This window comes from Diuraphis noxia, unplaced genomic scaffold (genome assembly GCF_037042655.1).
Source record: "Diuraphis noxia isolate RWA-SAM2 unplaced genomic scaffold, SU_Dnox_SAM2 contig0004, whole genome shotgun sequence".
Lineage (NCBI taxonomy): Eukaryota > Metazoa > Arthropoda > Insecta > Hemiptera > Aphididae > Diuraphis > Diuraphis noxia.
In genome coordinates this window covers 6,602,491-6,616,107 of record NW_028301714.1, presented here as the reverse complement: position 1 = coordinate 6,616,107, position 13,617 = coordinate 6,602,491, and the positions used below count along the sequence as shown (strand labels likewise).

At 30.3% G+C, this 13,617-nt stretch overlaps 1 protein-coding gene across 2 annotated transcripts in view; it reads right to left on the bottom strand.

Annotated features, from left to right (window-relative positions):
• Window positions 1–13,617, bottom strand: part of Teh1 (tipE homolog 1 phospholipid transfer protein) — a 117,787-nt gene that overhangs the window by 21,613 nt on the left and 82,557 nt on the right. The window contains exon 2 of one of the 2 annotated variants that reach the window (XM_015519131.2): window positions 12,193–13,012. The exons of the other annotated variant lie outside the window; for it this stretch is intronic. Coding sequence (XP_015374617.1) covers window positions 12,922–13,012 — 91 coding nt within the window. The 3' untranslated portion in view covers window positions 12,193–12,921. Of the gene's footprint in view, window positions 1–12,192; window positions 13,013–13,617 lie in introns of those variants that run through there. 2 annotated transcript variants of the gene reach the window in all.

Below are 13,617 nucleotides of genomic sequence, written 5' to 3'. Positions count from 1 at the left end.
GCAACTGTTTGTTCTCGCCTGAAGCTCAGTTCAAACATTAGTAGAAAACAAACCAGCAAGATCAGTAGGTATATAATCTGTTTCAAAAACGTGATCTAAAATCGTCTGTATTTTATCTCCTGCCATGATATCTTCAACAATACACCGACATACTTTATTTGAGCTTAGTAAAATCTAAAAGCACATTTTAACATTCACTCTTTTCTGATTTTTCATCTTGATAATAATAACTACTTTGAATATTTTTCCACCAATTTTTTCCAAAATGGAATCAACATTTTTGATTTCAATCAAAGGTCGTACGTGTCTTACGGACTTATTTAGCCATATCGGAATCAAAAAAAAATTCGATTTAATAAAATTTTTAACGTACGATATTGATCACGACCACGACCGGTCACTAATAAAAGAGTTACTTACCATCATACTCCCTGGAAATCCCCAACGTAGACTTAAAAGAAAACGGTGTCGTGAACATTTGAATTTAAATTTTAATTAAAAATATCTCTTTTAATGACTCTATAAAAAACCAAGCCAAGTATAAGCGTCACTATTGCTGCTGGGTGGCTTCTTATTCAATTAAGTCATGTTATGTATAGTCGTTTATATTATATGCTTATTGTGCAATAGATGTATACAAGTTGTGTAGGTATATATGTTTCTGTTTATTAAAAAAAAAAATTATTTTTATTCATGTAATAATTAACTTTTAGTACGATTACAACGTAAGACTGTGTAGTACCTATATTAACTATATAATTAACCCTTTTCATAACTGTATCCGCCCATTTTTAGATCATTATCGATAATTTTATTGAATAATTCTCTTTCTATATATTGTTTACTATAGCCAGATCATTAAATCTGTTTTCAGGTAATGTCGACCAGATGTATATATTATATGTATAAATTCGTACATGGCACATCCTCAATATTGATATTACATTATGTGCATATATTTACAATTATAAATTATTCTACACAAAAAAGAACCCATGACAATTTTTTCTTTTTGTACGCAAAGATTTGGATTTTAACCACGATGAGCTACAAACGTACGTTGGTTGGGGGCTGATCCTCATCTAGCCCCCGCTCCCTAATTACGCGAAGGAGAAAGGGGAACTTATCCATTACCTAGATTTTGTCACGTCCATGTCTCGCTACTATCGTGGGTTTAGCTCGTGTGGCTAATATGTTTTTTTTTAATTTAGACTTTGCTATTAATTTCCAATGTTATTTTTTATCGCAGAAAAGAAGTCTCACTCACCAGCGATAATTTCATCTACAAAACACATAGATTATTGTGTAAAAACATCCCGAAGACGTGCGAATAACGAGGGAAGAAAAATAGAGAACAAATACATTGTGATTAATAGTAATTGTGGAAAAAATTACAACAGCGTTTAGAGTATCACGCGCGTGTCGTAAATGTTTATTATAAATGCTACCACAGTCGACGAATCCGGATTATGCATAATTAATAGATTTGCAGTTTGACCCTGTTTTTTAAATTAATTTCCATTTAAGACGATCCAGCAGTGATAATGATTCGTAACAAAAGAACCGTCGCGGTCTTCGTATAAACAGCATTATAGTATCCTCTCGGTTCTCCTCATCCAAATCTTTAATGTCATAATATTTTTATACGACGAATACTGAATGGAGTTTTTCTATTTAATTTTCGCTGTTATTATTATTATTATTTATTTTTTTGAGTAATAATAAACGCGTGAGCCGAATTTCTGTATAAAATAATAGTGTACGTCGCGGCTGTCGGTGGGTGGGCTGCGGCGGTGGTGGCGGCAACGGCGGCGCGCACATAAAAGGAGGTCATAGTGAAAATTCGATTTCTACTTTATGAAAGCGGCGACAACGACGGCGGCAGTGGTGGTAGCAGGGCTGTCAAGGATTTAGTGTGCTCGAGAACTTTTTGGACCGGAGCCCGACTCAGAGGAGACTATTTTTTCCCCCTGCCTCCACTGTACACACACACACACACACACACACACACACATGTACACACACACATATAATATGTATATATGTATTTGTACAGTGTCATCCCGAGTCCCGACCAACCACCGCACCATTGATGCTGCCACTTGCGCTACCCCTCGGATATCGCTTCAGTCCACGCCACCGTCTGCTGCTGCAACACATATACACAAATCAAACAGGTTTATTTATTTCAGAGAGAGAAATGTCTGCCTCCACTTGGAGCGTGTGCGTGGTATATTATGGGAAGAAGCGAGCGAGAAATCGTATAATGTTGAATATTTTATCATACATATGTATTATGTATGTATATATATATATAATATATAATATACTATATTATAATCTCGAAACGCGTGTAATTACTGTAATAACTATAGATCACATATATTATCATTATTAATGCCAATATCATAACACTGTAAGATTAATAAATATTAGTAAGGCCATAGGAAAAACTTTCCAAGCCGTTATGTTTTCTAGTCATAAATGCAACGTTCAGGTTTTCGTGTTACCGTACGATAAACATTTAGATATCTTTATCCGGGGATAAACAGTAAGCACAAAATGGCCTATCTATTATTTGATATCAATTAATATTTAATAGTCATAACCACTTTAAATAAAATTTAAGTGATAAAGTATAGCCAATTTCGTAAACATAAAAATTATGAGGCTAAAAACCTTTGTTGTTGAAGCCTTAATAAATATTTAAAAAAAATTATGCGTTGATAATAGTGATAATACGAAGAGGCAAGGCTGAGCATTAGCGTTAAAAAGTTAAAGTTAAATTACTTTTAACTAAGTTACTTAACGAGTTAATTTATTTATTTTTCCTAATAAACGTATACATTTAATATTGATTTTTACAACTTATTTATATTACCTATATATATATATATATATATATATATATATATTATAATTGTGGGAGTAATAAAATATTGTTTATGTTATAGACAGTTATAGTACCTATGTGAGTGTTTTGCATTATTTCTATATTTGAAATTTCAATAGGTATTAACATTATAAATTTATTTGTATCCTATATATATGCGTGTAATTTATTTAATTAAACCCAAATACAAATTTAATAATTACAAATTACAAATTTAGTGGGTATCAATAAAAAAATGTTTAAAGTTTGTCCATCATTTTAGAAGACTTGTAGGTAGAAAAATACATTGAAATAGTTTATTTATTTTGTTTGATTTTATAATTGATTGAAGTATGTAAGTATTACTTACTAATAGCACCTACTGTAATTATTTATTAACACAATTATATATTATATTTACTAACAATAGTAAGACTTCCACTATATTATGTTATTTGTTAAGGTTTAATAAAAATGTAAGATAATTTATCGTACATGAAACAAGAAAAGTAACTTTTAACCTAAAACTTAACTTATATTTTTCTATATTAACTTAACTTAAAGAGTTATAATAATTAGGTAACTTGCCCAATGCCCAGCCATGCAAAGAGGATTTGATTAGTTCAAAAAAAAAAAAAAAAATGAATACATTTTTTTTTAGTTTCAACTATAATAATGTATATGATACGGGATACGGCTCAAGGGTGGAAGGGGTGTGTATACCCCACTGATTTGTCTGTTGATAATCTTGCATCGATTGGAAACAATATTGTTATACGAGCGAGTGTTGTTGACAGGGTTAGACTTATTATGAGTCATTTTTGATTCTGACAGGAGATATTGGTTTCACACAAAGTCTGCATGTGTGTTTTTGTCATGCAGCCCAACAGTTTTTGGATTTGCATAAAAAAAATTAAAAAATTCACAGAGCTTTTGAATTAACGGACATGGAACACAGATGGTACTTTTTCAGATTTATAAAATGCATCTTGCACTCGAAAATTAAGTTTAGACACTCTATGTAGTAATATGTCGAAAATGTGAACCAACATTACACGGGATAGGTACCTTTGTACATTGAAATTTGATTCTCATATTATATATATTCTACTAAAATGTTCCGAAAAATTATTCTGCAGAATTCTAGGAATATGAAATAAAATATACGAGCTGTATATCAAAATAATTTTGTCTGCATCCGAATTGCATGTCATATCTTAAAAGGGTCTGTCCGAATTGCATGCCACGTCTTAAAGGAGTCTGTTCTAATTGTACGTCACGCTTAGAGAGGTATGCCGTGTACCCACAGGGTTATTTATCATGTAATTATTTGCACGACTTAAACTTTAGTTTTGAATTTTCTAATTTTTTAAGAAAACGTATGAATATAGAAGTTCTTTATGACAATGGTTGTTAGAACAGATACAATTTTATATACACATACATGTAAAAATGCGTAGTTCAAATGTTTAAGTTACAGACATCGGGAAATATTAGAAAAAATAAAATATAAGTTCAGTGATGATGGAATTTAATTAGAATTAAATAATAAATATGTAGAAAAGTTGGCCTATATTGCCTTACCAATTTTCTTAATTTATTACATTGTAACGTAATTATTAACTGTATCAACTATAGGTTTACAAAATGCTATTACTATTTTATTATTAAAAGAAAATGGATGATGTGTATTATTTTACTATTGTTATTAAATATTTTCCATATTTAATATTATTTTTTTTTTTTTTTTTTTTTTATTAATCTCAAAAGACCGCGGCGGCTCTGGCCATTGGTCTACATTGCATTACAATATTACAATATTATTTTAATATTATTATTATAAACTATTGAACCATTATATTGTAGGGCCACGATAAACTTATAATACGATTATATATATATATATTATATATTTTAATAATATTAACATTAACATGAATATAGCAATATAACGCAATGTAATAACATAATAATAACAAACTTATTAGTGCCCATGAGCGTGTGCAGTCCGGACACTCCGCTGGCACACGCGCACACACGGCACAAGACTAACTAACTGAATAATCATAATCGCCTCGGCGGCACGAGCAGGCAGTGCTAATGTGTTATCAGTAAATAAGTAATCACTTATAACACCACAGTATTATTATTTTTATTATTGCATATTGTCAAAAAAACTCCACCAAATTGTATAATATTATTATTTATTTGAAATGTCATGTAAAAATGTAAAATACATTTACTTGATTACTCTAAACTACAATCGTTTTATTTGATATTTAATATTCACAATGTCACTTTCTCCTTTTTGGCAAAATATTTACTCAGATATAAAAATATTTCAATCTAGAAATTAATCAGTTTCTATTCATCCGTTTAAAAAAAAAAAAAAAAATTAGAAAATTTAATAATAAAGTTTAAGTTGCACACATGAGTGCATGATAAATAAACTTTTGGACACACAGCATACAATTCTGACCAATTTATGTTTATTTTTTTGGCATACACTTAGGATTCACCAATAATTTGTTTACGATTTATGAGCACTTTTAAATTTTAATATTACTTGCATAATAATAATTTTATTTGCGTAAAAACACACATAAACTGTTAAATTGTCAACCTACAGCAGTTTGATAAGTGCAAGTCAATTTAATTTATTATTTTGCTGTTAGCAATTTATTATAATTGTATACATATTTACAAGATTGATTCTGATTAACGCTTTGTTCGGTTAGAGTGTTTGGGTGAGAATACAAAAAGTGCGCTAAAATGCCTGACATCGTCTTAAGAACCTATCTACATATGTACATATACTATGTTTATTTGGTATTTGATAACTATCGTTGTCATCGTTGCTATACATATAATATACGTTACATTATCCATACATTTATATATATATATATATATATTACATTCTGAAATACAACATTCTAATATTGCTCCGACGTTTGTACAACCATGTCACGTTGGTATACTGTACGCGTCGTATTATTTTTGGATTAAATACCGTTTATCCGGTCGTGCGCAGTACTCGAGTTTGATAGCTTGCCGGATATTCGTATAGGTCCTCTATAGGTCGTGGATCCTATCCTATTATCTTCGTTGACGTTGCGAGTTTTTTTTCTGTCAAAGTGCTCGTCCTCGGCAGCTGTAGTTGTCTTGTGTTACTGCGTCGGATAGAGCATGACGTGACGAAACAGGCAGAGCCCGTCACGTCATCGCCTAAAACGTTTCGAAATAAGTCGACCAATGGACGTGCGGAATATACTAAAATGTGGAAAAGATTTATCGTGCGCGAAGCGATTTCCACAGCTATCTCCGTGGTCGACAGATCGTCACGGACTCGTCTGTGACCAATAAATATAGAGAGACTGCAAATCGCATTACATGACGTCGTGTCACAAAATTTATCCTAACCCGAAACATATATATCTTATTGAAATCACTGCGAGTACTGTTCTTTATTTTTAATAATATTTATTATATTTTTACGAGTATAATATAGTAAAACCTAGTCGGGGTTTTTTTTTGACAGTTACTAGCTGTATGAATTTCAAAAATATGCGTTCTTGAATCTCGAATATCCAATAAAGTTTTAAATAAAATCGCACGTACATTTTCAGAAAGCGCCAGTCCGATTTCTATTTTCTCGTCTAGTCGCCTTGCTAGACCACTTTATCGATTGGCAATCCGAAAACTGTGTACAAGGAATACATTTTTGGATTTTCTTCTGATTATTTTTGAATAATTTTATAGAAAAACGATGATTACACATCATCGCCATACCGACTTTTTTTTCCTTTCAACGGAATCATATGATTAATCGCAAAAGTTTTGTATTATTTCTAACCCTGCGCGATAATAATAAATAATAACAACAACTGCAGACTGAGAGATATAAGCCGCGTAATGCAATTTTTAAGAAACGTGGCGATATCATATTTTTATTAAATTATAAGCCAAGCGGATATCATATTGTATATATATTGTGACTGCTTCAACAGTGCTTCTACTGGGAGGGAGATATTTCAAATTTTCAACCAGTAATACAATGCCATCGACCGCACGAACATTTTACGAGACGACTAGTGATATGTTTAGAAATTTATAAGGGTAGATCAGAGACATTCAGCAGATGCTATCCTTACATTTAGTGGCCACGAAACTCTATTAAAAGCAAGTGATATTTATTTAAAATGATTCATCCCGACGATCATTACGAAACTCGACTACTCGAGTATTAATATTTTAAAATATTAAATATGAACGTTTCAATGTTCAATGTGAAAAATAATAATACTATAATTAATAAAGTTTAGTAATAATTATAATATTGTACATCCTTTCAATGATAATGATTATTTAAAAAACCTCCATAATAAATTATGGAATTTCAGTAAAAAATTAATAAAACATGAAAATATCAATAATTTCTGATAAAACGTTTTTAATTACATACAATATATTATTATATTATTAGACACACATTTTTCAATCAAAAACTTTTGAATTACAAAAACATTTATTTTTATTGTTTTTTTTAATGTTTCAATAATATTGTTATTGCCATACACATACTATTAGGTACTTTCAGCTTTATTTCCTTCTATAATTACAGTAGGTTTTGCCTTTCTATCTTAAGTATTAAATACATATACATATATATTATATATATATATATTTTATTTTATTTTAGAACCTTCAGCAATAGCTATTACAGTTCAACAATTAATTAATAATATAGGATGCAAAGGTTACAATTTAAGATAAGATACAATAGTTGATACATGATAACAAAAGTCAATTAAATTAAAATATTAGATAGTGAATTAAATATGAAATAGTGAGACATTTATACAAGAATATTATTACAAAATGAAAATAGATTGATAGCTGTTTAGTAATTATCTACGTTAAATCATATATATATATATACCATAAATACTGTGTTATGTTGACTTAGCAAGGAAAGAATTAGCAAGAGAGATTAGAGGGCTGATAATGGAATTAAGATTGGAAATGAAATTAGATAGGATATTGGAAATATTGGTGAAAGGAAATTTTTCTTCGTTTTTCGTCGATTCAGCATATGATTTGTTTTTGGGCGGAGGTTGAGTGATTGGGACCTTGACTGACGGGGCACCCGGACATAATTTTATTTTTGAATCGCCGTTGTTGATTGTTTTGGAAATGGGTCGTTTCAGTTTTTTGGCGACAGAGCAGCCCTTATAATTTGCCGTATGGTCTATATATATATATAGCTTGTTAATTAAACTCCATTATTTTAAAGTTAAATTTAATTTTATAATTTGACACTTATTGGTTATGTATTGTCACTATAACCTTTTAATTTTCCAAGTAAACTCAATTATGTTATTTTAACTTTTTAGGGACTACCACAGGTTAACATTTCGTTATTATTAACCTCTCAAAATGTTGTCTAATATGATGCTTCGCTAATAAAAATTGTACATTATATGTACTTATAAAGTTATAACTTTATAAGTCATAACTAATGAATTATTTTTCTCTGAAATTTGATTTTGATAGATTGAAATACTCCGAATTCTGTTTTGCTTCGGAATATGAAATAAAAAATATATGGTGTAATTCAAAACTTAAAAAATATTTACTTATTTTCAGATATGTCATTTTGAAATGAAACGAAATCTTATGAAAATAGCAGTTTCAAAAATTAGAAAAATTTCGAAACAATGAGTCTGAATACACTTGAACAGATCACCTTGTATACTTGTAGGTAGCTAGGTATACCAAGGTAAGGGTCAATACATATATTTGTAGTCAGCGTTATATGTTCGTGTATATATACGTTTTATATATTTAGCTCACGACCTGTTCGCATTATTACTTTTTGCGTATTTTCATTATTGTCGTCGGCTATATGGCTGTGCACCGGTGTCTATGATAAATGACGAATCGCGTCGTGTAGGGAACGCAAAATGGTCGACTAAAATTCGCTGTAAAGGTTGCTGTGGGGCTATTTACTGTATAGTTCAGAACTCGTATATTTTAATATATATATACATTTATATTATGTTTCGTGCTATATTATGCTGTTGGTGTGTAAAGGTTAACGGGGTTTTTTTTCACTCAATCACTAACTACCTCTCTTCACCTCGCAATAAACACGTCGTCCGGTCGCGTGTATAAAGGTCAATTGTTTAACAACCACCGTCGATCCATCGCCACTGGAAAAATCCCACGAACAGTAATATTATGGTAGTTTAATATATAATATGGTATATACCGTCGTATACCAGAGGTATTCAAACTTTACGTCACGTTTCCCAGCAGTATCGCGACGAGAGATGGCAAAGGGAGCCGCGTCAAAAACCTAAAATCAAAATTAATGTAGGGAATGCGTATAATATGGTTTGCATAGTTATAAATATTTAATTATTAGATAACTATAATCACTACTGCACATTTTGAAGTTGTCTATACGAACTTTATATCAAAAAAGAATTATTTCCATTTAATTTGCAGTCGTTTATCGTGATCTCAATATTTACATCAGTGCATCTGTTCGAAAAATTACGATTGAAAATAATAATAATCAGTTATGTTAAAACTTTGTTGGCACGTTACGAAGTTACGAGTAGAAAACATTGAAACAAAATTAGGTATTTAAAAAAAGTCGGATTTTAGTGTTAAATGCCTCAAAGGCCCTAAAAGAATCTAAAAAATGAATAAAATGCAAAATAAAACTTTCTTATTCTGATAGAAAAGAACATGAAACGGTATTTTTATTTTATAAAACGAGCGTCGTGTAGCTTTGGAAACAATGCCAAGTACTTCAAAATTCAACCCCTAATAATGTATTATATATTTATATCCATCGCTTGGTCCATTATATATCCGGTCATTATATAAAATGTTTCCTAAATTGCTACATGTTTGAAAATATAATACATTATATAAAAAAATTACCTCCTCTGCAATGTCACGGAACGTTGCCAAGTCCGAGTCATTATTATATTGATATTTGCAGTCTGGCCGGACCATTTTAACGCTACTCCGTGTAGTTATTATTAGAGTGTTTAAATATAGGTTTGATTTCGGTCGGGACGATTTTTATTTTTCGTACTTTACACTTGGTATCATTCATATAGGTTAGATGTGGTGGGATTGTAAACAAATCAATAATGAATAGGAATATAGACTATAGTTTCTATGTTATAATGTCGTAATCTTTTTATTCGTATACTCATACACCGATAGGTTCCTTCAATATGGCAATATTTATGATAAATACGAGTACCTACGTGATAAACGTATAATTTATAATTATTGTATTTTATATCCCGAACAAAATGTCGAGAAAAATCAAATAATTCCTTACAATACTAAGATGTGGCCTTACGTGTCGTGGTCGTAGGTTTCAGTCACTAATATTTTTTGAAGTCAAGCATCAGTCGGTGTTACTTGTTCTCGTATGGGTGACCATCCAGATTTTATTAGTGACAAATCGTCACCACATAATATATACACGAGTACTAAATCAACCGTACTCTCTCCCACAGTAATAAATAACCCTATTAATTAACTCAGGCTAATGACCTCAGATGTTGAAGCCTTAACTCAATAAAATATGTATATTATTATTATTATTATTATTATTGATCCCGCAGTAAGTGGGTTTTTAAAAATATTATTTCGAGCGATATTTGACGAATTTGTAGGTAGTAGGTACCTATGACGTATATACTGATGTAATATATTATTATTTTTGTTGAACAATTGGACAATTAGAAGTAATACGATTGTAGTACGATTGTACCTACAGTATTATGCGTTGGCGTGTTAAAATGTTTAGTCCCACTCCGACAAACATATTTTTAACAATTATTAATAAAAATTTAAAGTAAACCGTTATTATTGCATACTATATTGTTATACGGTCTTGTTAAGCACTTGAGTGATTATTATTATTATAAATATATTTTTAGCATTTTAAATATGATTGTACTTGAATAATAATTACAAACGAAAAATTCTCATTACTTGGTTAATAAAGTCAATTGTGAGGTTTTGTGAGTCAATGATCCATGATCGTATAAATGTATTAAATTATAATTAACAGTCGTTAAAGTTGATACTGAACACAATTATTTTATAGGAATGTAGTAGTGATGTACCTTCTAATGTATTGGTGTTAGAATTAATTTCAACAGACTTAATCTTATTGTCATTGATAAATAGACAATTATTTATCAGGTAATTAATTATACTACTACCATTCGGTTACTAAACTATTGGAAAATTATTGGCTTTATATTTAAACAATATTCTTCTGTGTATCTGTTTTTTAAATACTTTTTTCCATATTATGCATATGAAATAATCTTGTATACATTTTTTTTTAATTTTTTAATGTGACATCAAAACTAAATTACAAAAAAGTATCCTTTTACGATATTTTTAAGACAATATTTTATTATACCTTACCGCGTATATCGCACACTATGCCATAATTTCGTATTTTATGGGGCAAAGCGTAATTTATCAAATATCTACTAAAACAGAAAAATAATTCAATATTTGACAAAACCACGGTTTCTGTTAACTTGATCTATACTTAATACTTAAATGGTGGATATACTCACTAATTCGCATGAAAGTCGTAAAATATTAATAAAATATCATATTTGCATGGGTATAGGGTAGGTTTACTTGAAGCTGTGTAGCAACCTCAGATTTCATATAAGTTCTCGGTCACCCAAGTAATTAATTTCTTACAAAAAATGGAATTGTAAATTGTGAATTGTGAATTTTTATTTAAATATTTATTTTGATATACCTATACTATAGGTATATATATCCACACATTATAAGTTATAAATAAATGTTCGTTATCAAAACATAATATTGAGTACATAATTATCATAACCTTATTTTTGATCTTAAGTAAACAAAAAATTTATATTTCCTTAATTAAATAATATATGTATGTATCATGTATGTACTTATATATTATGTATTAACTTAAATGAGCATGAAGTAATTGGAAGGGGTAGGTCGGGGTGGTCGTCAGTGGACAGTGATCAAGACTCACGTCTGTTAGCACACCCTTTCAGTGCTCTGGGTAGTACGTACGTGACTGTGTGCATTCGTGTTAACAATATTATAAAACATACGTCTTCTATAGTTCTATACAGTGCTCGCCACGTGGAATCAAAATATATGTATTACTATATAGTTACTAGTTACTACAGAACGTATAATAAAATGAATGCAATGAAAATATTGCGTTTATGGTGACTATGTTTATATTGTAATAAAAAAACAATAAAGTAAAACAAATCGTTTATTTTATTTTTATTATCAACGGCGTTTCTATACTTTTTTTTTTATTCGTTAAAGTGTGCGTTATATATTATAATATATACATATATAATATATAGGTTATTAATAATATTATTGTACAAAATATGCAAGCTCAAATGTATTGTTCACATGTACAATTTTATGTTATTATTATAATATTAATAATAATAATAATAATAATAATAGTATTGCATTCGCATATAAATCTAAATCAATAATACTCAATAATTCTTATTGTATAATATTATATAATTTTACTGCGTTTCAAAAATGAAAACTTAACAACTCGTAATAATATAACTGTACACATTTTTTTTTGCTAACGTACACTTCAAAACACATAATATATTTTAAAAATATAATGTGTGTACACGTGTATTGTAATAATATGTGATGTATAATGTAATGACTGCAAGTGTTTCGATTCGAACCGAAGTAACTCGAGCAGTTCGTACGTGACGTGACATATTTGCCGAGCTCGTAAATGTACGTGGAAGTCTGCTCGTCTCGTGGCACAACCACATCGCTGGATGACGATCACGCGGTATAATAATATATAACGACAATAATTTCAGTAGTAATATGTAATAATAATAAGTATACAATACTATTATTATAATAATTATTATGCGTTGTATAAAATTATGCAGTTGGCGCCGAATTACACGTACTCAGCAGCTCGTCTCCGAGTATTGTCATAATCCGCTCGGTTCGCCCTGCAGTGCTCTGGACGCTTCCATTATTGCTTCGTCCAGCCGTTCTACCCGGGTGCTTATCGAGTGATCGCTGTAACATAAAACACAACAACGGCCGATTATTAGTGATTTTCGAATTGATTACTATACGATCGGGACAGGATTTTGGTTTTTGGAACTGTGGGGGGGGGGGGTTGGACCTGCAGTTATAGTCGAATCGATGCCCACATTTGGTAGAAATTCAATATTATATAATTTTATATATATTATATTTTATATTTTATACTAGGTAATAATCAATATAAATGTGCAGTAGTTAATACACAAAACAGTCGTGGTGGCCGATGACTGTCGTTTTCCAACCCCCAACTACATAGGCGTGCGCAGGACACTTTTTCAGGATACGCAGAAGGCTGACAATAGCGCAGCCTGAAAGTTATTTTAAGCTCATAAAATTCTGATAATATGTATACACAATTCACAAATATTGAAAAACCTACTGTTTAATTAAAATAATATTGTAATAAATACCATTACATAATACAAGACGTATGTAATTCGCAAATACTTGGTAGTTGATAACTGGATGTTTCAATTTTCCAGAGTCGATGTTCGCCCCCTCACAGCAGGTTAGCTTACAGTACTGCATACCCCCTGCGCACGCCTATGCTGGTCTATATAATTATTGTTTGCAGA